The sequence below is a fragment of the Entelurus aequoreus genome, linkage group LG17 (genome assembly GCF_033978785.1).
Source record: "Entelurus aequoreus isolate RoL-2023_Sb linkage group LG17, RoL_Eaeq_v1.1, whole genome shotgun sequence".
In the NCBI taxonomy this organism is placed as follows: Eukaryota; Metazoa; Chordata; class Actinopteri; order Syngnathiformes; family Syngnathidae; genus Entelurus; species Entelurus aequoreus.
Genome location: NC_084747.1, coordinates 9,787,277 through 9,807,231, shown reverse-complemented (window position 1 = coordinate 9,807,231; position 19,955 = coordinate 9,787,277). Strand labels below are relative to the sequence as shown.

At 41.3% G+C, this 19,955-nt stretch overlaps 1 protein-coding gene across 3 annotated transcripts in view; it reads left to right on the top strand.

Moving 5' to 3' along the window:
• The window catches only part of LOC133632307 (gastrula zinc finger protein XlCGF17.1-like), a 607,858-nt gene extending 603,109 nt beyond the window's left edge, over positions 1-4,749 (top strand). For all 3 annotated transcript variants that reach the window (XM_062024675.1, XM_062024677.1, XM_062024674.1), the window contains exon 2: positions 2,264-4,749. In XM_062024675.1, coding sequence (XP_061880659.1) covers positions 2,264-3,609 — 1,346 coding nt within the window. In that variant the 3' untranslated portion in view covers positions 3,610-4,749. The remainder of the gene's footprint in view (positions 1-2,263) is intronic.
• Positions 4,750-19,955: the final 15,206 nt, after the last annotated feature.

The following is a 19,955-nucleotide window of genomic DNA, read 5'->3' as shown; positions in this document are numbered from 1 at the left end:
GAATGCAGCTGAGATAGGCTCCAGCACCCCCCGTGACCCCGAAAGGGACAAGCGGTAGAAAAAAGATGGATAATTACAGAAAAGAAAAAAATAGTAATCCATTTTAAAGGGTTTGTTAAAACTAAATTGTAGTAAAAACAACAAATGTTCCATGAAAATAATACAAATCTGATTAAGCCATTCTAGATCTGGACACGTGTTGTTGTGTGTGTGATATTTTGTACTTCAACTTCATTTGCTCCACATAACTTGGGCGAACACACAGCAGACGTTGAGTTGGGGTTTTTTTTAGCCTCATCTTTTAAAGAGAACTCTCAGTCACGGCTGACATTTATTCAGCTGTGTGTTTCCCTCCAAGTTTGGTCATTCTGTTTACTTGTGCAGCAACTTACAGGAAAAGGTGGGACCTTATTGGCTGTTATCATGGACATTTCCGCCATGTTTGATCGAGTTAATATGCTCACAGCTGATCACCTGAATCGACCAGAAATGTATCCCGCTGATCAATCACAATTATATAATCTTCCAATACTGTGGTATCTCAATTAGGGATGATGTTTAATAAGAAATTATCGAGTTCGAGCCCATTATCGAATCCTCTTATCGAACCAATTCCTTATCGATTCTCTTATCGAATCCAGATAGGTTGTTGTATATGGAAAAAAACACAATATTTGGTTTAACGAAAGCTCACTTTTATTTTATAAGAAAAAAATTAAATAAATAAATAAATATTGATCTTACCCCCCTAAAAAAAAAAAATATTGACTGTATATTAAGTGGGATTTTTCAGAAAAACAAATATATACAGTAATACAAAAACAACGTGTCTCTGTGGTCACTATAGGTGAATAGCCATGCCTTGAGGCGTTTTTTCCGGTCCATTATTTTTGCTGCTTGTGTGACATCACAGGAAATGACGTAGCTCAATCTAATGACTGAGCTACGTCATTTCCTGTGATGTCCCACAGGGCATTTCTTGTGGGACGGGATTCGTTCCCAGGGATTCGAATAAAGAACCAACTCTTTTTCTTTACTATAGTGGCCTCGATAACGGGAACCGGTTCTCAAAAAGGGATTCGAGTCCATGGAATCGGTTCTTTTCTTATCGAACGGTTCTTTTCTTATCGAACAACCAGGAGAACCGGTTTCCAACATCATCCCTAGTCCAGGGTGTACCCCGAATGCAGCTATTTTGTACTTCAACTTCATTTGCTCCACATAACTTGGGCGAACACACAGCAGATGTTGAGTTCGTTTTTTTTATAGCCTCATCTTTTAAAGAGAACTCTCAGTCACGGCTGACATTTATTCAGCTGTGTGTTTCCCTCCAAGTTTGGTCATTCTGTTTACTTGTGCAGCAACTTACAGGAAAAGGTGGGATCTTATTTGCTGTTATCATGGACATTTACGCCATGTTTGATCGACTTAATATGCTCACAGCTGATCACCTGAATCGACCAGTATTTTTTCCCGCTGATCAATCACAATTATATCATCTTCCAACACTGTGGTATCTCAATGTGCGAGTATTTTGAGATACAAGTTGTGTGTCTGCTCTTCTTGCGGGAATACTTTTAAGTTATGAGTCTCCAAGCCACTCGATGACATAGCTAATGCCACAGTGAACGCTGTCAGATCCTCTGCTAAACGTTGGTCGAGCTTGCTAGCATTAACTTATAGTTCAATATTTGAATAACCCCATCCATCTTCTTCCACTTATCCGAAGTCAGGTCGCCCAGACTTCCCTCTACCCAGCTACTTTGCCTAGCTCTTCCCAGGGGATCCTGAGGTGTTCCCAGGCCAGCTGAGAATTATCGGCTCTACACAGTGTCCTGGGTCTTCCCCGTGGTCTTCTACCAGTCGGATGTGCCCTAAACACCTCCCCGGGGAGGCGTTCAGGGAGCATTCTGACCAGATGCCCAAACCACCTCATCTGGCTCCTCTCCATGTGGAGGAGCAGCGGCTTTAATCTGAGCTCCCCTGGAATAACAGAGCTTCTCACCCTATCTCTAAGAAGAGCTCTGCCACCCTTCTGTCCGCTTTCGGTCGTAACCCAAAGCTCATGATTATAGGTGTGGATAGGGACGTGGATTGACTGGTAAAAATGTCAATTTTTTGTTGTTGGGATTCTAGTTCCATCATTCTGGCAAGGCACTAAATGAATAGCCTTGAAACACTACACACACATATACAGTACACAAGTTGAAGGATAAACATCTCATGGATCATGTCTGAACTAAAGTGTGTTTGTGTCCCGCAGACGACCAGCAGCTGACTGGTCCTCCAGAAGAATTCCCACCTCAGTCACATAGGGAGCGCTCCACTTTGAAGCAGGAAGCTTCAAAGCCCCATCCCATTAAAAAGGAAGAGGAGGAACTCTGCATCACTCAGGAGGGAGAGTGTCTTCTAGGACCAGAGGGAGCTGATTACACCAAGTTGCCACTGACTGTTGTCTCTGTGAAGATGGAAGATGATGAAGAGAAACCACAACCAGACAACCTCTTAGCTCCACTATCAGATAGTGAGGCTGAAGACGAGGTTGAAGTAACTTTGAGCAGCGATACAGACTGTGAAGGTGATATGAGGACTCACATTGACCACAAACACTCTGAAAGCTCTAAAAAGAAGAGAGGTAAACAACCTTTCAGTTGTTCAGTTTGTGGCAAAAGCTTTTCTCAAAATAGCCATTTGACTGAACATGTGAGAGTACACACAGGCGAAAAACCATTTAATTGTGCAGCTTGTGGTAAAAACTTTACTACAAAGAGTAATATGACCAAACACATGGGAACGCACAGAGAAAAAACATTGAACTGTTCACTTTGTGGTAAAAAATTTACCATCAAGAGTTATTTAACTCAACACATGAGATCACACACAAGAGAATTAGCATATAAGTGTTCAGTTTGTGGTAAAAACTTTACTACAAAGAGTAATATGACCAAACACATGGGAACACACAGAGAAAAAACATTGAACTGTTCACTTTGTGGTAAAAACTTTACTTTTAAGAGTAATTTAACTCGACACATGAGATCACACACAAGAGAATTAGCATATAAGTGTTCAGTTTGTGGTAAAAACTTTACCAGCAAGTGTAATTTAACTCAACACATGAGATCACACACACGAGAAAAAACATTGAGCTGTTCACTTTGTGGTAAAAACTTTACTTTGAAGTGTAATTTAACTCGACACATGAGAGCACACACAAGAAAATTAGCATATAAGTGTTCAGTTTGTGGTAAAAACTTTACTACAAAGAGTAATATGACCAAACACATGGGAAGGCAAAGAGAAACAACATTGAACTGTTCACTTTGTGGTAAAAACTTTACTAGCAAGTGTAATTTAACTCAACACATGAGATCACACACAAGAGAAAAAACATTGAACTGTTCACTTTGTGGTAAAAACTTTATCAGAAAGAGTAATTTCACTCGACACATGAGATCACACACAATAGAATTCGCATTAAAGTGTTATGTTTGTGGTAAAACATTTACTCAAAGGCCAACTTTTATTCGACACATGAGGACACACAATGAAGAAAAACATTTAATCGTTCAGTTTGGAGAAAAATCTCTTCTGTCAAGACCCATGTGACTCAAAACGTGAGGACACACATAGGAGGAACAATTCCTGGGGCCGTACTTATCAAGCTTCTTAGAGTGCCATTTTACACTTAAGTCCTGAGAATTTGCGAAATTTAGTCCTACTCTCAAACTTAAGAATAAAAGCTTTTTATCAACGTTCTTAAGTCTAAGAATCACTCCTACTCTCCACGATATTTAAGAGACCTTCAGAGGTGTCTTAAGTGGTTAGGAGTTGCCAGCAGGGGATGGCACTGAGGCGAGAGAGACGTGCGCGAACATTCAGGGACCGGAACGATGTTCTGGATTTGTTTGATGACGAGCAGCTGATCAAACGGTATCGTTTAGACAGAGCGGGTATTATTTTTGTCACAGATTTAATACTTTTCGATTCCATGTTGATTTCTGCATGTGGCTGCAGTGGGCTAGTATATATAGAGCCACCCACACCAGTTTCAAATTAGTTGCCTAATTAATGAATTGGAAAGAAAATGTTATGACAGTAGCGTATGTGTGTGGCCGTGAGGTGAGTGACGTCAGTGAGTGTGTGGGCGACAGAAGAGAGGGAGCGGTAGCGTGAGTGCCGGCGGGGACTAGTTTGTTTTGTATTATTTTGTAGTTTATTGTCAAAATATACACTCCCATTGTCCACTTAAATATTTCCAAGATATTTCTTTATTCTTAGACAACGGATTCCCTTCCGTGATTGGTCATTTCTATGGACACAGGAATGACGTCACCTAAAATTCCATTTACGGCACATAGTAATGTCGTAATTCAGCTCTGAGTGTGACACTTAAGATTCAGTCCTACACTTCGCTGAAAGTGTGAGTAAGACGCTTGATAACTAACTTTTAAGTGCAGCTTTCAGCGAAGAATTGATTTACTCTTAAGTCAACTCTTAGCAGACTTCTTAGGAGTCATTCTGAGAAGCTTGATAAGTACGGCCCTTGGTCTCTTGATATTTTTCCATGAAAGGGCTTTTTTCAATCAATCAATCAATCAATCAATGTTTACTTTTAAAGCCCTAAATCACGAGTGTCTCAAAGGGCTGCACAAGCCACAACCGGTGCTTTTTTTTTTTTTTTTTTAAACAAGGCACATACTGTAACTTAAATCCATGTCTGCGAACTAACAAAAAGTAGACTTTTAATTGATCAGTATTGTGAATTGATGGATTTGATGTAAATAAAGTAGTAAAAAAAACAGATTGATTTCCTTGCCATCCGAGGCTGCCGAGCACATCGTTCAGGTTTCTGTACGTTTTTATCAATCATCAATCAATCAATGTTTACTTTTAAAGCCTTAAATCAAGAGTGTCTCAAAGGGCTGCACAAGCCACAACCACATTCTCGGCTCAGATCCCACATCAGGGCAAGGAAAAACTCAACCCAATGGGAAAATGAGAAACCTTGGAGAGGACCGCAGATGTGGGGACCCCCCCTGCTGGGCGACCGGTGTAATGGACGTCGAGTGGATCTAGCATAATATTGTGAGAGTTTAGTCCATAGTGGATCTAACATAATAGTGAGAGTCCAGTCCATAGTGGATCTAACATAATAGTGAGAGTCCAGTCCATAGTGGATCTAACATAATAGTGTGAGAGTCCAGTCCATAGTGGATCTAACATAATAGTGTGAGAGTCCAGTCCATAGTGGATCTAACATAATAGTGAGAGTCCAGTCCATAGTGGATCTAACATAATAGTGTGAGAGTCCAGTTATAGTGGATCTAACATAATAGTGTGAGAGTCCAGTCCATAGTGGATCTAACATAATATTGTGAGAGTCCAGTCCATAGTGGATCTAACATAATATTGTGAGAGTCCAGTCCATAGTAGATCTAACATAATATTGTGAGAGTCCAGTCCATAGTGGATCTAACATAATATTGTGAGAGTCCAGTCCATAGTGGATCTAACATAATATTGTGAGAGTCCAGTCCATAGTGGATCTAACATAATATTGTGAAAGTCCAGTCCATAGTGAATTTAACATAATAGTGTGAGAGTCCAGTCCATAGTGGATCTAACATAATAGTGTGAGAGTCCAGTCCATAGTGGATCTAACATAATAGTGTGAGAGTCCAGTCCATAGTGGATCTAACATAATAGTGAGAGTCCAGTCCATAGTGGATCTAACATAATAGTGAGAGTCCAGTCCATAGTGGATCTAACATAATAGTGTGAGAGTCCAGTCCATAGTGGATCTAACATAATAGTGTGAGAGTCCAGTCCATAGTGGATCTAACATAATAGTGTGAGAGTCCAGTCCATAGTGGATCTAACATAATAGTGAGAGTCCAGTCCATAGTGGATCTAACATAATAGTGTGAGAGTCCAGTTATAGTGGATCTAACATAATAGTGTGAGAGTCCAGTCCATAGTGGATCTAACATAATATTGTGAGAGTCCAGTCCATAGTGGATCTAACATATTATTGTGAGAGTCCAGTCCATAGTGGATCTAACATAATAGTGTGAGAGTCCAGTTATAGTGGATCTAACATAATAGTGTGAGAGTCCAGTCCATAGTGGATCTAACATAATGTTGTGAGAGTCCAGTCCATAGTGGATCTAACATAATATTGTGAGAGTCCAGTCCATAGTGGATCTAACATATTATTGTGAGAGTCCAGTCCATAGTGGATCTAACATAATATTGTGAGAGTCCAGTCCATAGTAGATCTAACATAATATTGTGAGAGTCCAGTCCATAGTGGATCTAACATAATATTGTGAGAGTCCAGTCCATAGTGGATCTAACATAATATTGTGAGAGTCCAGTCCATAGTGGATCTAACATAATATTGTGAGAGTCCAGTCCATAGTGGATCTAACATAATATTGTGAGAGTCCAGTCCATAGTGAATTTAACATAATAGTGTGAGAGTCCAGTCCATAGTGGATCTAACATAATATTGTGAAAGTCCAGTCCATAGTGAATTTAAAGGCCTACTGAAATTTTTTTTTTTTTTATTTAAACAGGAATAGCAGATCCATTCTATGTGTCATACTTGATCATTTCGCGATATTGCCATATTTTTGCTGAAAGGATTTAGTAGAGAAAATCGACGATAAAGTTCGCAACTTTTGCTCGCTGATAAAAAAAAGCCTTGCCCCTACCGGAAGTATGGCGTGACGTCACAGGAGGTTGTGCTGCTCACAATTCCTCATTGTTTACAATGGAGCGGGAGATATTCGGATCGAGAAAACGACGATTACCCCATTAATTTGAGCGAGGATGAAAGATTTGTGGATGAGGAACGTTAGAGTGAAGGACTAGAATGCAGTGAAATACATATCTTTTTTCGCTCTGACCGTAACTTAGGTACAAGCTGGCTCATTGGATTCCACACTCTCTCCTTTTTCTATTGTGGATCACGGATTTGTATTTTAAACCACCTCGGATACTATATCCTCTTGAAAATGAGAGTCGAGCACGCGAAATGGACATTTAAAGTGACTTTTATCTCCACGACAATACATCGGTGACACACTTAGCTACTGAGCTAACGTGATAGCATCGTTCTCAAATGCAGATAGAAACAAAATACATAAATCCCTGACTGGAAGGATAGACAGAAGATCAACAATACTATTAAACCATGTACATGTAACTACACGGTTAATAATTCTCAGCCTGGTAAAGCTTAACAATGCTGTTGCTAACGACGCTAAGGCTAATTTAGCAACTTAGCAACCGCACCTCACATAGCTATGATAAAAACATTAGCGCTCCACCTACGGCAGCCAGCCCTCATCTGCCCATCAACAGCCGTGCTCACCTGCGTTCCAGCGATCGACGGCGCGACAAAGGACTTCATCCGTGGGTTTGGCGGCAAGCATCGGCTAGGCGTCTGCTAAGTCCTTGTTGTGTTGCTACAGCCAGCCGCTAATACACCGATCAATCCCACCTACAACGTTCTTCTTTGCAGTCTCCATTGTTCATTAAACAAATTGCAAAAGATTCACCAACACAGATGTCCAGAATACTGTGGAATTATGAAATGAAAACTGAGCTTGTTGTATAGGATTCTCCGGGCTCCGAATACTTCCCTTGTCCTCGTGACGTCACACGCATACGTCAGCATAATAAAACGTTTTTAACCGGAAGTGTGGCGGGAAATTTAAAATGGCACTTTATAAGTTAACCCGGCCGTATTGGCATGTGTTGCATTGTTAAGATTTCATCATTGATATATAAACTATCAGACTGCGTGGTCGCTAGTAGTGGCTTTCAGTAGGCCTTTAATGTTCAAACAAAGAAACTCAATTTTTTTTTGCAAATAATCATTAACTTAGAATTTAATGGCAGCAACATATTGCAAACAAGTTGGCACAGGGGCATTTTTACCACTGTGTTACATGGCCTTTCCTTTTAACACTCAGTAAATGTTTGGGAACTGAGGAGACACATTTTTGAAGCTTTTCAGGAGGAATTCTTTCCCATTCTTGCTTGATGTACAGCTTAAATTGTTCAACAGTCCGGGGTCTGCGTTGTTGTATTTTAGGCTTCATAATGCGCCACACATTTTCTTCAAATGGTGCTGTCTTTGTTAATTTTAGCATGTTAAATTGGTGAAAAACCAGGAGCTTCGGGGGCCGTTGCCCCCCTTGTCCCCCCACCTGGACATGGCTGGGGGCCTTTGTATATAAAGGTATATACAGTATAGGTGTAATATGATCAAACTTTCTTGTTCTTGTCAAAAGTCCAGCAGCCGCATTTTGGACCAACTGTAATCTTTTAATGTTAGACATAGGGAGACCCGAAAATAATACGTTACAGTAATGGAGACGAGACGTAACGAACGCATGAATAATGATCTCACACATGACACACACACAAATACACACATTACCAGGCTTTGTTTCGCCACACAGCAGAGCGTTGATTGTGACCTACCGACAATCATTAGTCAATAAAGAATGTAGGATTGACAATATTACCAGGAAATGATTATAGAGACACTTTAGTTTGCATTGATTTAAAGAGGAACTGCACTTTTTGGGTAATTTTGCCTATCGTTCACAATCATTATGAAAGACATGACGACGGATAGGTTTTAGCATTTTTTAAAAGGTTGTTTGGGTTGGGTAATATAAATTGATGCTAAACTCAAATGATTTCAAAGTGACACTCATAGTCATTAATTAAAGTAACCAACAATCTACACAAGATAGTGGCATTTCCGGAGCGATTGGGCCAAAAATTGAACTCAAACTTTGTCACTGGAACTTGTTCTTCACCAGCTGGAACTTGGGCTAAAACAACTCCAAGACCATATGATTTAAGCCCCAAGTCCAACCCTTGATGCTGAGTGCCAAGCAGGGAGGTAATGGCACCCATTTTTATAGTCTTTGGTATGACTCGGCTGGGGTTTGCATTCACGACCTACCAATCTCAGGGCGGACACTCTAACCACTGAGCCGGGGTTTGAACTCACGGCCTACCGATTTTAGGGCGGACACTCTAACCACTAGGCCAGTGTTTTTCAACCTTTTCTGAGCCAAAGCACATTTTATTCATTAAAAAAAATCCTGAGGCACACAACCAGCAGAAATCATTGAAAAATGAAACTCAGCAGCCGATACTGACGATAAAAAGTTGTCTTGCAATTGTTGGATATGAATTCAAAGCATAACCAAGCATGCTCCACTATAACTCTTGTCTCAAAGTAGGTGTACTGTCACATAACACCTGTCACATCACGTTGTGACTTTGTGGAAGTCGCTTCCTAGCAGCTCCACTGTAGACACGGCACAAGAGCCAAGCGTGCAGGTTTAATAAAGTTTTAATGTTTTTAAAGAGATTATTCAAAGTATTTTCCGGCACGTTGCTGTCACTCCCAATCCTCTCTCCCCCTCTCCTCCCGGCTGCTTACTGTTAAAGACAACAGATGATTAGATTAACACGTACCACCTGTGAAATCGAATCACCTGCCAGCTGTGTCTCGCCGTCCCGCACATGCTGATGGTGCTCTGCCCTCGACACCACTGCCAGAGGCGGTGACCTTTGCTCCTGCAGGCGCGCTGACGCACTTCCCTCCACAGACTTATTTTGAGTTTTCTGACGTTTTCCTGTGTGTCGTGTTTTAGTTCTTGTCTTGCGCTCCTGTTTTGGTGGCTTTTCCTGTTTAGTTGGTATTTTCCTGTAGCAGTTTCATGTCTTCCTTGAACGCTATTCCCCACACCTGTTTTTTTTTTTGTCAATCAAGACTGTCTTTTTTTTTTTTTTTTTTGCAAATATTTTTATTGAATTTTACAGTTAAAATCACATTTAACAGTCATACTTTGGTCACGCAAAACCTTCATACAATCACACATCCACTCATACCCACTCACATGCACACTTGAGGAGAGAGGTGCACTTCAACTTTAACAATTCAAGGTTTACAGTATAAACATTATTAGAAAAGATACCCAGATATTGTATATATTTATCCATCCATCCTGCTCTGGCTCAGGATCAGCAGGCTATCCAGACCATAGCAAGATGGATGAACATTCCTCGGCATCAAGGATCCTCAGGAAGTGATCCCAAGATCACCTCTCGAGGGCCTCTCCACCGTTCATACTTAAAAAAGAAAAGGAAAGTCACAGAAGTTGATCAGATGTAAAACAATACAAAATAAAAAAGTCACAATAAATAAATAAGCAAGTAAACCGTGGGAAGGCCATATCAGAAGTAACACAAAAAAAAAAACAATAATAGTGTAGGATCAATACAGAAAATAATAAAGATAACAAAAAAGGAATACAACTACAAAAAAGATGGCAGTTTTTTTGTTTGTTTTTTTCTTAAATGTCTAAACCAAGGGTGTCAAACGTGCGGCCCGAGGGCCGGATCAGGCCCACGAACAGGTTTTATCCGGCCCGCGGGAGGAGTTTGCTAAGTATAAAAATAACCTGACATTTTTGAATGAAAGAAACTGCTGTACTAAATGTGTCCACTGGATGTCGCAATAGCAATTATTTGTATCTTTGTAGATTATGCTATATATGTACAAAATAAACCACATGATGTTAGTACATCAGTCGAGGAAAATGATCCAACTACACAAATAACATAGGGTAATTAGATTTTGATATTATTTTTTTATCTTGATAGATTGAAAATTGACACCAATGAGTTGACTGACATAATTTATTCAGAAACTATAAATAACGACAAATAAAGTATGTATACTATTAACCGCAACAGGTAATTGTAAAAAACAACAACAACATTATGATTTGTACAATTTTAGAATGTGCATGTTCTATTTTTTAAACAAAGAAAACAATCTGAAGTTGTCTTTATTTTTAAGTTATCGTGCCGTGATTTTACCTGTCCGGCCCACTGGGAGTAGATTTTTCTCCTTGTGGCCCCCGATCTAAAATGAGTTTGACACCCCTGGTCTAAACTATGATTCAATATATGTCAGTAAAGGTTTCCAGGTTTGTTCCCATTTATTCATACTTGCAGAGTTTATAAATCGTATTCTTTCAAGAGTCATTACATTCACAAGTTCATTTAGCCAGTTCCTGAAGTTGGGTGCAGATGGGCTTTTCCACTCTTTGAGAATGAGTCTTTTGGCCAAGACCGTCCCGAGCAGCAACACGGCTGTAATATATTTTGGAAGTTTTTGTGTTTCTGAAGACCACCCAAACAAGATTATATCCCTGTCAGGGACAAGTTTTCTCTGATATACCCCTGAGTAAAAAAAGAAAATGCTGGATCAAAATGATTGAATAATTGGACATTCCCAAAACGAATGAGACAATGATCCTTCAGCAGATTTACATTTATCACAAAGTGGAGATGTATCAGGATACAATTTGTGTAATAAGACTTTGGAGTAGTAAAAACGATGAATCACTTTAAACTGTATGAGCCTAAGTCTGCTGTTAATTGAGCAATTGTGAATTTGAGAGAGTGTCCGTTCCCATTGCTGTTTGGGTATTGTTATTCTTAGTTCCTGTTCCCAGGCTCTTTTAACACCGTCTGCTGATGTCATGGGCATAATGAAGCAGCTGGCAAATTTGGCGATAAGCTTTTTACTTGTAGGTGATAAATTTAGTAGTTCTAAAAGAGGGTGTTTTTCATTTACCAGCTGAGACTTTGAAATGTTTTCTTTAATAATTTTTTTTTTTTTTTTACATAAATAAATACAATCATGTGTGCTTACGGACTGTATCCCTGCAGACTGTATTGATGTATATTGATACAGAATGTATATATTGTGTTTTTTATGTTGATTTCATTTTAAAAAAAGTATATATATATATATATATATATTTATTTTTTTATTTTATTTTTTTTTATTCTTGTGCGGCCCGGTACCAATCGGCCCGGTGGTTGGGGACCACTGCTCTAAGGTGCGCGCCTGTGCTGTGCAATTGCGCACTGCTCAAGCGTCCTCTGCGCACTGCAAATCTATGCCACGCACAAAATCAAATAAAAAAATAAGCGCATAACAATTTTCCACACACGGACACAACAGAGAAAACAGTTTTCGTCATCATTGTTCAAATATTGTAACGTCTGTGGAGACGCTTTGAAGACATGAATGCCATCCATCACTTTACTGAGCAAAACTCTTTATTGTCGGCCATAAACACATCACCAAAGCATTACTAAAAAAATGATATCTAGCAAAAGTGGTCATTTTCTGCAGTACAAACCAGACCAAAAGCAACTTTGTTATATCAACAGCAGCCGCTCGCTCTTTCTCACTTGCGCCAACACATGCACATATGGCACTTAGCCAGTGATGCGTTTACAGCCTCACAAAAAGTGGGACAACTCCAACACCACACATAAAGTGTCATTCCAGGTCGTTACACTATGATTTACCAATCAAATGTGTGCTTATTCTAGTGTCATTTATTAGGAATTTTAATTTGTAAATATTAATCATGAAATGCTGTTAGTATATTAAATAAATAATAATACAAATATATTAAGTTGCAGGAATGTACACATGATCCCCTGCTTACATCTCATTGCGCAACATGTGAATGTTTTAATGGGAACTAAATGCAATGTCTGAAAGGGGTACAAATTATTTCCAAAGCAGGACATTCGACCCAGACTAACGTAATGTTGTAACAAATAATATTTCTATTAAATAGGCTTTACTTTGCATTTTAATTAACGTGGGATTATTTTTTGTATTTAAAAATAATAGTACCAACTTTTTTTTCTTTTTTTCTCCAACATTTGTGGCACTGGCGTGGCGCCCCCTGATGGACGGCGCCCTTAGCATTTGCCTATACGGCCTATGCCACGGGCCGGCCCTGCACTAGGCCACTGAGCAGGATGTGAGAGGATGTCACATTTCAAAGAGACTCTTTTTAAGATTTCTTGTTTGTGTCACAGAAATATTGGTCATGACTCCAGGATGCAGAGCCTATCTCATTAGGTGGCATTATTAGGCGCTCAATTTCAGGTTAGTGAGCTGCGCCAATGCTTCTTATTCAGTTGCAGCAAACACAAACGGGTCGTCAAAATAGCAAAACACATCACTGAAATTCAAGTCTCCGAAAATGCTCAACAGGATGTTAATGAATGAGGCAGGACTATTGCATAATCTACATGACATCCTGTTACATTCAAATAGTTCCAACAATAAACAAAATTAGTGCTTTGTGGACTCGGAGAAGGCATTCCACCGTGTACCCCGGGAAGTCCTGTGGGGAGTGCTCAGACAGTATGGGGTATCGGACTGTCTGATTGTGACGGTCCGCTCCCTTTATGATCAGTGTCAGAGCTTGGTCCGCATTGCCGGCAGTAAGTCGGACCCGTTTCCAGGTAGGATGGACTCCGCCAAGGCTGCCCTTTGTCACTCATTCTGTTCATAACTTTTATGGACAGAATTTCTAGGCGCAGTCAGGGTGTTGAGGGGATCCGGTTTGGTGGCTGCAGGATTAGGTCTCTGCTTTTTGCAGATGATGTGGTCCTGATGGCTTCATCTGGCCAGGATCTTCAGCTCTCACTGGATCGGTTCGCAGCCGAGTGTGAAGCGACTGGGATGAGAATCAGCACCTCCAAGTCCGAGTCCATGGTTCTCGCCCGGAAAAGGGTGGAGTGCCATCTCCGGGTTGGGGAGGAGATCTTGCCCCAAGTGGAGGAGTTCAAGTACCTCGGAGTCTTATTCACGAGTGAGGGAAGAGTGGATGGTGAGATCGACAGGCGGATCAGTGCGGCGTCTTCAGTAATGCGGACGCTGTATCGATCCGTTGTGGTGAAGAAAGAGCTGAGCCGGAAGGCAAAGCTCTCAATTTACCGGTCAATCTACGTTCCCATCCTCACCTATGGTCATGAGCTTTGGGTTATGACCGAAAGGACAAGATCACGGGTACAAGCGGCCCAAATGAGTTTCCTCCGCCGGGTGGCGAGTCTCTCCCTTAGAGATAGGGTGAGAAGCTCTGTCATCCGGGAGGAGCTCAAAGTAAAGCTGCTGCTCCTCCACATGGAGAGGAGCCAGATGAGGTGGTTCGGGCATCTGGTCAGGATGCCACCCGAACGCCTCCCTAGGGAGGTGTTTCGGGTAAGTACGAACGGTAGGAGGCCACGGGGAGACCCAGGACACGTTGGGAAGACTATGTCTCCCGGCTGGCCTGGGAACGCCTCGGGTCCCCCGGGAGGAGCTGGACGAAGTGGCTGGGGAGAGGGAAGTCTGGGCTTCCCTGCTTAGGCTGCTGCCCCCGCGACCTGACCTCGGATAAGCGGAAGAAGATGGATGGACGGATGGAGTTATGGTTATGGTATAAGCAGATATTATAAACAGAAAAAGCCCCAAAAGCAACATTTTAAATGTCTTATTCCCCCCACATTTCATAAATAATGAACGCTAGTGTAACAAACTTTTCAGGATGTCCCAAGTTAGCAGAGAATGTTAGGTAAGGAGGAGTTTTGTCCCTCCAGAGTTGCCGTAGGGCTGTGACGTAAGAGGTCTATAAAGGTGATTGTGGAAGAAGGTGTGTGAAGGAGAGAGAAAGGAGAACTGTGACATTAAAGAAGTGGTGGAGACCGGACCTGCTCTTATGACTCCCATTTATTATTGTATTATTATATTATATCAGTACACAGAATATGCGAACCCAGAATACTCGGCTACACTAGTAATTGTCTGTCGTTTGGTGATTCAATTGAGTAACAAAATTATCAAAGTATTTACAATGACCAGGGGCGGATTAAGAAATTTTGGCCCCCTGGGCCTGACATGGTCTTGGCCCCTCAACCCCCCGCGCGTGTGGGCGCACACACACGCACGCACTATGCAAGAAATACTGTATACTGTGAACAGACATGCACACTGTACTGTACAGAAGAGTGCACATACTGCACACACACTATTAGGTATACCACACAGACACTGACAAGCACAGGTTTCACACAGACACAGGGGGAGGGGATAAATGGCCTAAAAATAAACATTTTTGAAAATGATTACGCCCACTTCAGTGATGGTGCATTGGGTCATTTGAGAGATATTATGTATTGGAAGTTGGTAGCTATCATGAAATAAACCCCCCAACCCACCCAAAAAACTAAATCGGACATGATTTTTGCCCCCTTTTCCTCCCTTCTATCATTAAAAATAAAATAATATCTTAGGAAAACACATTGGCATAACGGCAGCTGTGCAGCAAATTGAGGCTCAAAGTCTGTATCTATTTGTGGTTAAGCTTGAGGAGAAGGAGAAAGGTAAAATGATAACATGCATCGGAGAGCACCACAAAGAAAGGTGTAGGCCAGTTCATGGTACAAGGGCTGCATGCAGGTCAAGATAGCCCATTTCCAAGAATGCTATAGTGGCTGGACAGGCACTGGACATGTCCTGAACTCAGTGTCAGACGTGGCTGCCGAATACTTGGATGAAGTGAAGCAGCTGACAGATCTCATGCTGCCCCATCTGAAGACTGTCCTGGCCAGGCAGAGGATGGATGAGGAGACCTTCCCAATGGACCCTGTCAGTGAACAGGCTAGTAACATTGATGGCACCCCTGTGCACAACATTGGGATGGAGAGACAATGTGGCAAGGTGGACTACAAACTGAAGAAGTTGGGCACACTGAACGCAGTCAATAGGTCAATAATTTTACAGAAGAGCCAGGAGCTTCAGAGGTTTCAAGGCAGCAGCACAAGCAAAAAGGGAGGTTGAACTCAACTGGAGTAAATTCATGAAGGCAAAATTCGAGAGTAGGGCAGATGAGAAACAAGAGATGGCTCAAAGAAAGGAGAGTAAGAGACTAGACATGCTGGACACACTGAAATCTTTTGATGGCCCCTTCACGATAGTGGGGAAGTTGAAAAGTTCCTTGTGGATGAAAGTCTGCACAAGAATGCAAAGCTGCAGAGAATGAAGCTTGAGGTTCAGTTTGCCAGAGAAAGCACCAAGCTTCTGCCTAAAGTCAATCCTATCTTCACAATCCAGGTGACACTTCCCAGAAATGGCAAAAGTGCAATTCTCCAAGTCATAATGGATACTTAGAATTTTATGGTGGTGGTAAGTATTCATGAAAACAGGTAGCCTAACATTAGTGAATGGGTGAATTCTGGAAATAACCTAAAAATCTTACACAGTGCACCTTTAAGCAAGGGGTTTCTTTCGTGCTTTCAATTTTGCAAAATCATCCACCACATCATTGAAGTCCAACTCTCTTGTCAGCTCACTCTCAATTGCCATTAGAGATAACGCATTTAATCTTTTCTGAGTCATTCTTGTGCGCAGCTCATTTTTTACTCTTGACAAAAGAGAGAATGAGCGTTCTCCCTCACAGTTACTGACCGGTAGAGTGAGAAAAATCTGTAGCGCAATGTATGTATTAGGAAACGTAGGCTGTAGTCCAAAATGTATTATTGTTTTGAGCAGTCCTGAAGGGGTCCTCTCCTCATCAGTGTTGTTGAGCTGTATAAAAGATTTGAACTGTATAAGCTCCTGTCCAAGACTTTCATTGAGGTCAGATGGGTATGATTCAGTGAGAATCTTGGCCTTGTGAAGGACTGAAGCATTGGACTCTGTATCCAAAGAGAAAAGGACACTGAACAAATTGTTCAGATGTTTGTAGGCCTCCAGACGGTGATTAAGGCTTGAACTCAGTTGATCAATAGAGGCAATAAATGTCTCTATTTGAAACAGTTGCCTTCCCTCAAGCACAACATCTGGGGATGCTGATTCATCAGCAAACTTTTTACGTTTCCTCGTCCGTTCAGCCCTGTAAGATGGGGTGCCACCCAACATGTTTAAGGCTTTCTGCTCAAAATGATCAAATAGATCTCTTTGGGAGAGAACAAAGGTGCGCAGAGATTCCAGCAATCTAACTGCTGTACCAAGGTCCATGTCTGCTTTTTGAAGTTGCAGACTTGTGGCCTGAAATCTGGACAGAACAGTGTCCCAAAAGCCTGCCATGAAGGCCATCTCAAGTGAATCCAGCTTCCGCACTAGACTGTCAGCTTCAGTTCGTGTGTCTCGTTTCTCTGTGTCATCAGTGGAAATAACCTGTAGTGCTGCTTTTATTTTACTGTAGTTCTGCCACAGTGCTTTGGTAGATTCTGCACGGCAACTCCAACGCGTGTTGGATAAAGCTTTAAGTGTGAGATCTATGTTGGAATTGCCAAATACCCTGTCCCATCGGTGTGTGGATGCAGTTGTGAAGTTGTAAATAGACTGAATCAAGTCAAAATACTTAGAGACTTCATTTCCACATCTGTCAATGCTGTTGACTCCCACCAAATTCAAAGAGTGAGCTGCACATGGAATATAGTGTATTAATGGGTTGCTTTTCTTTAAGTGAGCCTGCAACCCATTATACCTCCCTGACATGTTGCTGGCATTATCATAAGCCTGCCCCCTGCAATTTGACAGCTCTAACCCTAGATTTTCCAACACAGACATGACACAGTTAGCCAAACTTTCACCTGTATGGCTAGTAATGGGCTCAAAACCCACAAAGCGTTCAACAACACTGCCCTCTTTGCTAACAAAACGGAATATGAATGTCAATTGGTCCACATGAGATAAATCTGGGGTTGAATCCACAATGATAGAGTAGTATTTGCTTGCTTGCAGTTCATCTGCTATAGCCTGTTTGGTTTTTGCACCCATCAATTCAATGAATTCCTCACAAATGGTGGAGGACAGATATGAGGTATTACCTCGACCCATCTGCCCAAACTTTCTGATGTGATCCTTTAGAAAGGGATCAAATTCAGCCAGGACCTCCAGAATACCAAGGTAGTTCCCATTGAGAGGAGACCCTAACGATTCATTTTTACCCCTAAATGCAAGGCCCCTTTCTGCAAGGAATTTAATGACTGCAACAACTCTTTGTAACACCTGCCTCCAATAGCTGCTCTCTGCCTGAAACTGTTTGAACAGGTCTGCATCAACTGTGGCACCTTTGGCGCGGTTCAAGACTGCTTGCATGCAGGTTATGTGCTCAGCACTTCGCTCATGTTCACCAAATCTTTCTGAGTGTTTCCAATCACAATAGCCTGTCACAAAAGAATGCGTTTTTGGGGAAAACAGTTTGCATGCAAAGCAGTAAACATTACCAGTAGAGGGAGAGTACATCAGCCACTCTCTTTGTACTCGTTGTCCATTGGGCAAGTGTGAAGTAAAATGTTCATTGTTTAGGCATCGGGTTTTGCCTCCTAGCCCACTGTTCCTCACAGAAGCTGGATAATGGCTGTGACGGTTGTGAAATGATTTTGCACCTCTTTGAATAAGAACTTCCTTCATTGACTCAGTGAGGGTCTCAGCCCATTTAGCGGGATCACTAGGTAGAGTTGTCACTGTAGATGGTGTTGAAGAAAGATTCAGCTCATTTTCTATGCTGTCCAGAGGTGCAGTGACCTCACATTCATCCGAGCAACTGGCTACTGCTGAATTGGTTGAATCATAAGCATCAGAAGCATTTGGTTCAGTGTCTACACTTGTAGTGGTCTCAGGATCTTGGGAGCTACATGCTAGCTCAGGTGCATTGCTAACCTTAGCTGAATTTGCAGTAGCATTTATAGAATTGCTTTCAGCAGATGTCTTTGTACTGAAGAAGCTGGAGATATTTGGAACACTCTCAAGTAAAACTGATTCCTTTTTTTTCTTTTCTTGCTGAATTTTTTTTCTAGCTCCTCCACTTAAACGTTTATGATCCATATTTCCCTTCTTTCTTTGCACATTGGCTCTTTGCCTATCACAACAGATAAACCAACTATGTGTGTGTGTGTGTGTGTGTGTGTGTGTGTGTGTGTGTGTGTGTGTGTGTGTGTGTGTGTGTGTGTGTGTGTGTGTGTGTGTGTGTGTGTGTGTGAGTTTGTTTGTGTGTTTATGATCGGTGCTGCTTCCTTCAAGTGTGTGAGGTGATTTAGAAAACTAGCAACCCAGCATCAACACTCCAAAGCAGAGAATAACAGCTTACTAGCATAGACAATTGAGAGCAGAGAATCAACTGATTCGTCTGATAGACAGCAGGAGAGCAGAGTGGTCAGTGATGATCGAATCAAGAAAATGTCTAAATGGCAAGGGAACAGACTGATTTGTACTGAGGAGAAAGAGAGAGAGAGCCAATTACAGTGAAATATATTCCAAAAGAGCCAAGTGACTAGCTGAAGGCAGGGACAAATGCCTTGGAGTGACCAACAAGAGTGCAAAGTACCAAATGGCAAAATGTGGAAAGACCAACAGGCAGATCTGCTTTTACCTCTTATCTTCACAACCAAAAAGTTGCTAAATGATGTTTTCAGTCGCTAGCCAGGTATGGCCAAAAGACGCGAAATCTAGCGGCAAAGTCGGTCAATCACACTGACAGTGAAACAAATATTTTGAAAAGATAATAATTGTACACCTTTGTGCACTTTAGTCTTCTATCTAAATATTTTCACAAAGGACACCAAGGCAGCTTGCTAGCTATGATGGGAGCAACAATGTCTGATAGACAGCAGGAGAGCAGAGTGGTCAGTGATGATCCAATCAAGAAAATGTCTAAATGGCAAGGGAACAGACTGATTTGTACTGAGGAGAAAGAGAGAGCCAAGTACAGTTAAATATATTCCAGAGCCAAGTGACTAACTGAAGGCAAAGACAACAGCCAGATACCTTAGCAGAGACCAACAAGAATTCAAAGTACCTAATAGCAAGATGGCGAGACCAACACAATAAATTGTATTAGGATTTAATTTATTAACGTTAATCTTAACAGCCAAAAAGTTGCTGAATAATGTTTGTAGTCGCTAGCCAGGTATGCCCAAAACAAGAGTCGCTAAACCTAGCAGCAAAGTTGCTTAATTGCAACACACTCTAGGATTCAGGGGAATTAAGGATAATAAAGATATTAATTGTACAACTTTTTGTACTTTTTTTCTAGTTTTTTGAG